Source organism: Scomber japonicus, chromosome 7, assembly GCF_027409825.1.
Source record: "Scomber japonicus isolate fScoJap1 chromosome 7, fScoJap1.pri, whole genome shotgun sequence".
Classification (NCBI taxonomy): Eukaryota; Metazoa; Chordata; class Actinopteri; order Scombriformes; family Scombridae; genus Scomber; species Scomber japonicus.
In genome coordinates this window covers 12,202,506-12,213,448 of record NC_070584.1, presented here as the reverse complement: position 1 = coordinate 12,213,448, position 10,943 = coordinate 12,202,506, and the positions used below count along the sequence as shown (strand labels likewise).

The following is a 10,943-nucleotide window of genomic DNA, read 5'->3' as shown; positions in this document are numbered from 1 at the left end:
TCCCTGTGACAAAACTGATCTGGGCCTCCAAAGCAGGTTCCCACAGCTCTCCCCCACACTGCAGAGGAGGCAGCAGTTAGGAAAGAAACAAAAAGGAAAAGAGCGGGGAAAATGAAGAGAGACGAGAGGAGGGGGATAAATAAAATAAGAAATAAAAAAAAAAAAAAATAAGACGACGGTGGTGGGTGTTTCCTTTGACGGGGCACCATTGCAACGTTTGCATATATTCAAATCATTCAATGAATACCGTGCATGGGGGCAAACAAAGACGAGCCAATGGGAGGGCCACGTTCCCTGCTGTGGGCTCAGAAGCAGCCGCCGGTATCCCAGCAGCACCCTGGGAGAGACACAGAGTAGTGGTGTGGGAACCGAGAGGCCCCCCGAGCTGAGCAGAGGGAGGGGTGGGGGCACTTGTAGCCCGTGGTGAATTAGCATTTTATTTGTGTCCATTTTCTTCAGTAATTTCTGCCCTGCCACTTCAGCCACAGATGGCTAACATGGCTGAGGGATTAGCATTTGTGTCAAAGATGATAATGATGGAAGTGTTTTTCCACCCAGACACAGACATTTCTTCTCACAGTGTGACTGACATTTTAATGTCTTAGATGCTGGGCAAATGCACAGAATGTTAAGTCATTTTAGTATATTTTTAGCTGTTTGTGACCAATGGTAAATGTTGGCATGTTAGATGATACTAGAATGATGTTATAGCATTAAAATACAACAAATCTTGCTCTACATGGCACTCTCAACACGTAAAAGAGGTCATAAATGCTTCAGTTCATCATATCAGGCCATTCTTGCTGGGTGTACGAGATGGAGAATCAAGCGCCTTTATTTCATGAAAGTTGTAAAAGTGAAATTCTAATTAAAACATGATGGCTCCATTCCCCCCTCGCTCAGATTCTCACTATCTAATTGCCTCATTGGACTGCAGTCGCATCAACAAAACTCCTAGAGGTCAAACAACCATCACTGAGTTTCATATTGAGCTGAACAATTAATTTCATGTGATTTCTATGTACAGATGCCTGCCCAGTGGTGCGTGGATGGCCACCAGAGATGCCGTTGCTTCATCGCACAAAGCTCCATTTGATCAAATTCACAGCTCTCATTGAAACGTCATGCTCTTGTGCGCAAATTCACGGGGCAAAGGATCAGACACATCTTCAGCAGAAGGGGTGCCACCAATTAGCAGAAAGTGGGAATTCAATCAACTCTGCGGACCACCCAAATAACATGGACGCACATGCTAAACACAGATTTGAATGCCGTGAATGGTTTTAGTAAAAGATCTTTTTGAGGGCGTGCTGCTGGAAACACTTTGCACTGTTGGAGGCATACGGGCCTCCGCTTTACAGAGGATGAGCTGACATTATAATGCATGTACAGGCCAGTCTGTGTGTGTGTGTGTATGTGTGTTTGTGTGTGTGTGAGTGACCAAGTATACCACACATGGAGGATGCACCCAGAGCTGTTGTCCTTGTGCCACAGTACATCACAAACACCTCATAGCTTCTAATAATCTGTGGCTGTGAGAATATAACACCTAATGCATCAATAAATTACAGAGATATGAACTTTGTCTACAGGCTTAAAGATAACCATGCTGATATTAAAAGGCGTTTACTTATTTGTATCCATCTAAATGAAAAAAAAAACACTGCTTTAGTACCTGAGTACATCTGTACACTCCCCCCCCCCCTGTCGCTTTGGTGTCCGTGTGTTTAATGCCAAAGTAGAGAGTAAGAGGAGCATATCTGAGACTTTAAGCCTCACAATTTGCATAATGTTTGTTTTTATCCAATGAAATGGTAAAGATACATGATGGTGGAAGCATGAAACATGGAGATTATCATTAGGAGGATCTCACAGAGGCATTCAGGGGTATTGAGGAAGAACAAGGAACTAAGACGGATCAAATTCTTACATTTTAATTAGAGTTGAGGAGTGGGACCATGTTGGTAAATTAAACCTGATGTATGTAGCTTTTTTTTAAATGTTTAGTATTTTTCCATGTTCTCCATGTAAAAAGTATTGTCTTTATTAAACACAGGTGTGGTCTTTATTTTTCATCCACATTTTGTCTAACATTGATATTATGAAATCATTATTTATTTAAATGATATTTTCAATAATATGTTTTTTTTGTTTTGTTAAATCTGACACAAATGATAGCACTTCTTCCTCTGTGCAGCTGTTCTGGTGCCTTCATAAATACTGCTGAAGGTGAGTGATGTCACTGAGACATTTAAACTGATAGTAAAGATGTAGTAAAGAAATCGAAATGTTTTCAGGAAAATTGTTAAAAAGTATGTTCCTAAAGATCAATATTGTTAATGGTCTCAATCAAAAGCAAGTGACACAGGCACAAGGTGGTTAGAGTTGGAAAACTATATACGTAAGTAAAAGTCGATTATCAGTAAGTTTCAAATGTAACGTAAATCACTCTCCTCTCAAAAATATGTTTCTCTTATTGTCTCTACAGTTGGATGTTTGAACTTCACTGTGCAGAATGATGTATGTATGGGTTTGATACCACAAGGCTGTTTTCAAATTCATCTGCTGAAAGTGAGAAGTTTGTGCTCATTGAACATAGATTTTAAAGGAGGGGCCTATGAGCAGGATTTGTAACATAACTAGTTTGGAACCAATCCTGGTCCAATATTGACTTAGACAAGTGTTATATATGGAAGAAGTAGATGTCATTTTAAGGACTTCAGCAAGATAACTGAACTTTTTTGGGGGAAAGACAGTATCAGATATAAATGATTATTTTATATACATCTTAAAACATATAGTTTAGTTACAAGCTTTATTGTCATTATATTGAGGGTCAAACAACAATATAATAACATTTAGATAGCACTCCCTGAGCCATAAGAACATATAAGACAATTAAAAACAATTCAAGACATAAATAAAACATTGATTATTTATAAGGGCAATAAAGTGCAATATGCAATATAAAAAGGTTCACACACAGCAAACAGCAGCAATGCGTCTCAGATGATGTTTCAGGCCCTGCCCTGACAGCGGGCTTGGTAAATGTCCCCGATTGCAGGAAGCTGGGGAAGCCAGTGACATATTGTGTTGTCTTGATGAGTCTTTGCAGAGTCCTCTAGTCCTTCTTGGTGCAGCTGACAAACCAGGCTGTGATGCAGTATGTGATGATAGTCTCCACAGTGCAACAGTACAAGTTAACTTAAAGGTTCTGTTGCAGACCAGCTCTCCTCAGCTTCTGCAGGAAGAAGAGATGTTGCTGTGCCTTCCTAATGATGGTAGATATATGTAAGGCCCATGAGAGGTCCTCAGTGATGTTTACCCCCAGAAATTTAAAACTGGACACACTCTTCACTGCTTCACCGTTAATGAACACTGGATTGTGATTGTTTCTCCTCTTTTCCCTGAAATCCACTACAATCTCCTTTGTCTTCTTGTTGTTTAGGACAAGATTATTTGTGGAACACTAGGCTGTCAGGTTTTGCACCTCAATCTTGTATGCTGACTCATCGTTGTTGTGGAGATAAGGCCTATGACTGTTGTGTTGTCTGCAAACTTTATGATGGTGTCAGGATAGCGCTCAGGACACACCCCCTGAGTGTCAGTGAGTAGTGTTGGAAAGTGTTCAGGATGAGAGTGGAGGATGTTTGTTTTCCCAGTCTTATAATCTGGGGATGATTGGTCAGGAAGTCCAGCATCCAGTTGCAGATGGTTGTGCTCAGGCCCAGTCCATGAAGTATAAGCACTAGGGTGTTGGAGCTGACAGTGTTAGAGGCTAAATTTAAGTAGAAGAAGTGCATCCTGACATGTGTCAGGACGTTCCAGATGCTCCAGTATAGTGTGAAGGGCAACACAGATTGCATCTACTGTTAATCTGTTTGCTGGTGCTGGTCCTGGTCTAGTGTGGCAGGGATGAAATGTTTAATCTGGGCCAGAATTAATCTCTCAAAGCATTTGGCTATCACTGCCTGAAGTACCCGTCCGGGGACGCCGTTCGGTTTTGAGTGAAGAGAGAGGTTAATAACTAAATTATACGGTGGCCGAGACCCGCCATAGCTGCAAATAAAAGTAACGCTGCAAACAAAAACAAACACTGCTGCAAATAAAAAGAAACGCTGCTGCATATAAAAGAAACGCTGCAAATAAAAAGACACACCGCAGCAAATAAAAGAAACACTGCAGCAAAAAAAAAACAAAAAAACACCGCAGCATATAATAAAAAAAAACCGATGCAAATAAAAAAAGCCACAACGGAAGTGGATTACCGGGGACTGTTTTTGCCGAAACACCGGAAGAAGAAACAACAACAACAACAGGACTACGAATTGGAAAACGAACTTGTTGTATTGTTAGCTTCGGCTAACACGGGGAGACCACTAACGAGAGTGGAAACAACTGACGGCTACATAGTTCCGGCAGCTTATTACTGTCGTTGTTGTTGTTGCTTGTACGTGTAGGTCAGGAAAAGACGTAAAAGGGACCGTATATGGTTTGTTATTTGTGTTATTACGTTACGTGTTGGACTAAATACATGGACATATTGAGGAAAGTATTTCGATGTTATGGAAACGGATTTCATATTTCACAAGAATGGATACTTGGCGAGCTGTACAGAAAGTCCCGAGTCATAAGATGATCGTTGTGGATAAAGGGAAGACTTTGAAGGTATGTAGAGATTATAGCTGTTTTTACTTTAGCTGAGTGGCTAGCCGAGCCAATCGCTAATACTATTACGGCTGTGAGCAACCAATATAATTCGTGAGTGGTCTTGAATGAATCAGGGCAACCTATGCTTTCTAACAATGTACGGCATGAATAAATATGTTTAAGGGTTGGTGTTAAAACACTCAGAAGGACTTGTGGCTACCTCCCAACCTCCGACCCGTCCCGTAGGCGGAACAGCGTGTTTTAAGTGTCTGCAGCCGAAGCTAACAATACACCGGCATTCTCCAGTTCAACTTCAAACCTGGGGCTACATCGCCTGACCAAATAACACATTAAAAAGTACATGTAGCGACATTAAACACTATCATTTTCACTTACTTTCTAGTTCGTTTTCCAATTCGTAGTCCTGTTGTTGTTGTTGTTTCTTCTTCCGGTGTTTCGGCAAAAACAGTCCCCGGTAATCCACTTCCGCTGTGGCTTTTTTTATTTGCATCGTTTTTTTTATTATATGCTGCGGTGTTTTTTTGTTTGCTGCGGTGTTTCTTTTATTTGCAGCGGCGTTTGTTTTTATTTGCAGCGTTTTTTTGTTTGCTGCGGTGTGTCTTTTTATTTGCAGCTTTTCATTTATATGCAGCAGCGTTTCTTTTTATTTGCAGCAGCGTTTTTTTTGTTTGCAGCGTTACTTTTATTTGCAGCTATGGCGGGTCTCGGCCACCGTAAAATTACCTCAATCACGCCATTGTAGGCGGTGAGTTGTAGCAGTATTAGTGGTTGACACAACTCCCTCTTGATGTCGAAGTTACAATTTACGCAGCTTTCACGGAGCTCCTGAAGGCAACGCTGACATCCGGGATCCGTAGTTAGTTTCACATGTCGGTTGCTTCAGCTGTCAGGACCCTGCTGCATGTGAAGAAGCTAAGGCAGCTTTTCTGTACAACTATACCTTTCAGAAGAAGACATGGTAACTATATGCTAACTCAAGTCACATCCTCTTTTTTGGCATCTTATTACCAATGTTACCGGCGAGCTGTAAAGTTTGCCAGCAAGCTCTTTTTGCTAATATCGGTCACTATGAGACTAGTAGTTGCTAATGCTAACTAGCTACCTCACGGTGTGCAGCAGTGCTGAGTGCTGACAGCTGCTGAAGTTTCGCTAAATTTAGCACGATAGCCATTTGCTAACTTTCATTCATTTTGCAGCGGCTTTCAACGCTGTGTTTAAGCTGGCTGAACTGTATATCCTGCTGCTGGTAGCTGTTTAGCATGGTGTGTGACTTAGCTTCTAACGCAGCCTGTGTTTCATGACCTAACTTTACCTTTAATGACCTCTTTCTTGAAGCTTTCTGGGGTCTTCTTTGCTGAGTCTACTGGAAAGACTCTCTTGATTGTCACGGTTGTAGAGAGGGCGCTCCTACTCTTAATTTCTGATAAATAAAAACATGTGATGATAGCTCTTTATTTCCATGTGCAGAGCTGAATTTCACAGATAGATTGAATGTTTTAACATGTGTGTGTTTGTCCTGACAGGCGTTGATGGGAATTCAGCTGGTGGTCAGTTTGCTGGCTGCCAGCATTATGCAGAGGATGGCTCCACATTGCTCATTTGCACGCTGGCTCCTTTGTAATGGCAGGTATTGTCACCCTCTGCTATCAGATAATACACATTTATTGTGCTGTGCACCTTTTACAGACATGTGCCTGTTGTTTCTTTCAGTCTGTTCCGGTTCAAACACCCGTCAGAAGGAGAGCTGTGTGCACTGGCAGGGAAGCAGATGCCCAAACAGACCAGGAGAGACAGGTGGGAGTCGGGGGGGAGGGGAGGGTCTCACACTGTAGGAAAGAGTCATATTTTAGTAGTGGCTAGAGGAAGAACACCCCAATTTACATATCTTTGCATTCTCTGGATTAAATGTGCTGTTATTTCTGAGCAAAATGTTGGCTGCTGCAGTTTTAATCCATGTATTGTTATACTCAAAGTATATTTGTTTTGTGTGTCGATGTGTTAATTTCTAGGAGACAGAACGGGGAGAACAAGCCTCTTACTGTGCCCAAAGACATCGACCTTCACCTGGAAAAAGCTCCTGTCAACAACATGGATGCCCTTGGTAAAACAAACGCTGCTCTATCTACACCCTCATATGATTGTGCAAGTACAAACACTGCTCAAGCTCTGCTGTTGATACGCAGGTATGTTTTTTTTCTTGTTTTATCCTCACAGTGCTGCGGTTTTTCCTGGAGTACCAGTGGCTGGTAGATTTTGCAGTCTATGCAACTGGTGTCTTCCTCTTCACTGAGTGTTATTACAATGTGGTGGATGCCAGCAAAGAGGTTAACATTGGAGCCATCTGGTGTGTCCTGACCGTTCTCTTCAGTCTGTATCCTTCAAACTGTGAAATCTGTATTGATTGATTATTCCTACAAAAATACTATTATTCAGAACAGATTATAACTTTTTGCACAATAAAATCTCAAAGATTATGGAGTATCTATTCATAGTTCATAGTTGCTGTACATTTACTGCCTCTGCTCTGCTCGCATTCACTTCTCACTTTTCTACCGCTCACACTCGTTCAACCACTCACTCGCTGCACACACATAATACAAGCAGCCGCATTACTTAGAAGGAGAAACGCTATCCTATTCCTGGGCAACGACACAGGTTGACTCACATTTCGTAACATTTCGGAGAGGCCTAATAAATGGAAATTTTACATCATTTTTGGGGTCAGGGGTTCTAGTTGGGACAATTAATGGGGGAAACATTGTTATAATTAGGTCAAAAACTTAGGATAGAATAGTGTTACTAAAAAGATATGGAAAGTCTTGGACTGGATGAATGCATCTATTAAATTTGTCCTTTTTCCATTTCAATTGTTTTCATTTAACTTGCAACCTCCAGAAAGACCCTTCGCACTCTGATGAGCCACTACTTTCGCTCTGAAGAGGGCGGTGAGCGCTCAGTTTGCCTTGCCTTTGGCTTTTTGTCTCTGCTGGTGGCCATGCTGGTGCTGGTGGTCAGAGAGGACTACCTTGAGTTCGGCTTGGAGTCTGGGTTTTCCAACCTCTTCGACAACTTGGAAGTCTTCGCCAAACAGCAGGGCTATGCCGACTGGTCGTAAGTATCCATTGTTTGTAGTGCTCTGTTGTGTAAAGGACGAGGCTAATTTTTAATGAATGACTTTTTTATTTGACTCATTTCAGAATCCCAGTGACTAAGCTGACAGTGAAGCTCGGTCTGGCCGCTATCTGTGCTTACATCGGTGCTCTCATGGCCTTCCCCGGACTGCGCCTGGCTCAGACTCATCTCGATGCTGTACAGATGAACTCAGATCGCCCACTCATCCAGTAAGAACTGATAACCTTAGCTGCAGAAAACAATGGTTGTTATTCCATATGTAAGTAAAAACATAATTAATTGATTGACATAAATGATTGGCTCCCTCAGATGTCCTTTATTGTTTCCTGCAGGATTCTGCTGCACATGAGTTTCTTGTCTCCAGTGATTGTTGTGGTTCTGTGGGTGAAACCTATTGCAAGGGACTTTCTGGCAAACGCACCATTGGGAAAAACCTCTGTCACACTGTAGGTGCACATACTGAATTTGATCGTTTTCTAGCCATCAAACAGTCTGTCCTGATTTTTGCTGATCTTCTGGTGATCTCGTTCTTGCAGAGTACCCAGTGCAGTATTTGACAGCATGCGTCTTTGGATCGTCGTGTTTCTGTGTGTGCTGCGGCTACTGATGACTCGTTACCACATGCAGGCCTACCTCAACCTGGCTCAGAAGTGGGTGGAGCAGATGAAGAAGGAGGCGGGACGTATTGCTGCGATTGACATTCAGAGGAAGGTCAGATTAGCTATTTATGTTTTGATATTTCACACAGTGATTTTCTTTTTTATTCTCCCCTTTTGTGTCATTAATAACTAAAAAGAAGTTTTTGAAGTTCATCCAGCTGCAGGTCGAGAGTAAAGTTCATGTAACGTGTTGTTTTTCAGGTCACACGTGTGTTTTGCTACCTGACTGTAGTTACTCTCCAGTATCTGATTCCTATTCTGCTCATCCTCTTCTCCACTCTGGCCCTCAAGGCACTTGGTGAGTAGAACACCTCCACTGCCAACATCACAACCACTGCAGTAAAAGAAAAATCCACCAACAAACATTTAATTCATGATGATTCACTTTATCAGGATTGGAACCGTAAATATTTGTGTTTCCTGGTCCAAATGTAGATAACCTAATCTCAAATGTGTAATATTTGAAGGTACCATGGTATTAAATTGAATCAATAATGAAAATAATTATTAGTTGCAGCCCTAATATTGACTCATCTTTTCAGAACTTCCAGGGGACTTCTCCTGGGGGGCGGCTGCAGAGGAGACCCCCGGAATGACACCAGCGTTGGTTATGCCCACAGCAGCACCTGTGCTGCCCGGCAGTCTGGATGAGGATGAGGAGGGGGTGGAGGATATGGAAGAGGACATCCAGGCCACAGTAGCCCGTCTGTCAGAGACCTTTGCAGCGCTGCGGTCTGTCCTCACTCCACTATTCTTCCGAGGCTTCTTTGCCTTCTTCACCTGGTGGGTGGCTGCCTGCCAGCTGATCAGCTCTCTGTTCGGCATCTACTTTCACCAGTACCTTATGAACAACTAACAGTGGAGTGTCACACTTTCAATGCTGGAGGCTGCAAAGGATGCCTTCAGACAGACAGCAGAGATTTCATTAAAACACACAACTGCAGACAGAGTGCACCATGTTTTCAGATGAGACAGAAGTTTGGATGGTGTTGGGCACCGTCTGTTGCAATACTGGCCACCTTACGGCTGATAGTGACCAGCAGGCTTCTGGTATCAATACCACACGTGCAGAGACAACAGGTCATCTTCCACCTACGTCAGCAGAACCCTTTTCTGCAACCTTTCAGATATATCTATGCCAGTGTTACCTGAATAGTTCTTCATAGAACATTGTTAAATGCTGCAGTTAAGATATTTAATTCATACCAGGGGAAGCATTACTACTTTATCCCTGTGTAGATAAGACTTCTTATTTTTGAGAGGGACTCTTCGTGACCCTTAAGGAACCGATTTAAGAGTGCTAAATGTTCTTTGTTTGTTTTTTCGTTCTCTTTTTCTGCTGTAACCTTTTGATTGAAAGGAAGTAGTGAAGCTCAGATCCGGCCAACAGACTGAAAGCTGTCATTATCTAAAGAGTTTCCTTCAGAATTCCTAAGTGCCTGGGAGCTCAGGGATTTGGAGTAAATTTTAAAAATCTCCCTTCTCCCTTTTTCATGTGTGTTTAGAATGGGGATTAATCTCATGCTGTTACATAGACAATGTTAACACTCCACACATTTTTTATTTTATTTCCAACACTACTCACTGGCAACGTTTTTAGTTGCAGTGTCTTAATTTGCAACATGAGTTTTTTTAGCTTTTTGCTGTTTTATCTCCAATCTGTCATTTACATGTACGATCAATCAAAGCCTGATTTAGTCTTTCGTGAGTGGATTTTATTTATTTATTTATGATGCATTGCCTCAAATAACTTTGTTATTTGGAAATGATACAGATGATGTAATCTGTATATTTCTGTTCTTTTTGTTTGTGTTTTGTTTTTGTTTGTTTGTTTTTAGGTAGTGTATTTGAATCGAATGCTCTGATATCATAATACTGTGAAGTTGACTTTTTGAATGCATGGTGTGCAAATTTTTGGCTGTAATCTGAACGTTTTTGTTTATGTGGCTTAATAAAAAAAACATTATTTTCAGTCTCATGTCATTTTAATGTTCCCACTCATTTCAGTTTTTCCGCAGAGGAGCGTGGGAGATATCACCGATAAAACAATTTCCTTTAGAAATCTCTGCTCAAATTTGACAAAAGAAATTGTGCATGACAATAGTGTCTCGCCGCTGTGCTGGGTGCTGAACTCTGACCCCAGCCTCCTGAAAAGATCAATCTTTAATCACTGATAATTACTATGAACCTGATGACCCTCAAGAGTCTGGGAAGAAGTGTATGTGTGAGTGCTGCTCAACTTGGCTACAGGAAGTGATATTTTTTTCTGGACATCCTCCGATTCATTTCATTTAAACTGCACAAAAACACTCCATTTGTTAGTGTAAAAACATTCAGTGTAGATTTATAAGTTTTGTGAGGTTATCAAAACATTCAGATTTACATGCCAGTTGTGTAACAGTTAAAGAACTTGACCTTTCACCAGAGCCAGACTAGAGAGGCTTTTTGTCTGAGAGCTGACATGATTTATTGGTGATATCA

The 10,943-nt window shown here is 41.6% G+C and overlaps 1 protein-coding gene across 1 annotated transcript; it reads left to right on the top strand.

Annotated features, from left to right (window-relative positions):
- The first annotated feature begins 5,546 nt into the window (after window positions 1-5,546).
- On the top strand, window positions 5,547-10,428 carry tmem161a (transmembrane protein 161A). The gene is made up of 11 exons (XM_053322865.1): window positions 5,547-5,629; window positions 6,195-6,298; window positions 6,382-6,465; window positions 6,681-6,772; window positions 6,886-7,042; window positions 7,567-7,782; window positions 7,869-8,012; window positions 8,136-8,249; window positions 8,340-8,514; window positions 8,664-8,760; window positions 9,014-10,428. The coding sequence occupies exons 1-11, from the start codon at window positions 5,627-5,629 to the stop codon at window positions 9,316-9,318; spliced, it is 1,491 nt and encodes a 496-aa protein (XP_053178840.1). The 5' UTR covers window positions 5,547-5,626; the 3' UTR covers window positions 9,319-10,428.
- The last annotated feature ends 515 nt before the right edge of the window (window positions 10,429-10,943 follow it).

What these genes read in the sequence shown, in the direction of transcription:
- tmem161a (XM_053322865.1), top strand. An exon ending in CAACAACATGGATGCCCTTG is followed by an intron (nt 6,773 to 6,885) that starts GTAAAACAAACG and finishes TTATCCTCACAG; the next exon opens with TGCTGCGGTTTTTCCTGGAG. An exon ending in TCAGATCGCCCACTCATCCA is followed by an intron (nt 8,013 to 8,135) that starts GTAAGAACTGAT and finishes TGTTTCCTGCAG; the next exon opens with GATTCTGCTGCACATGAGTT.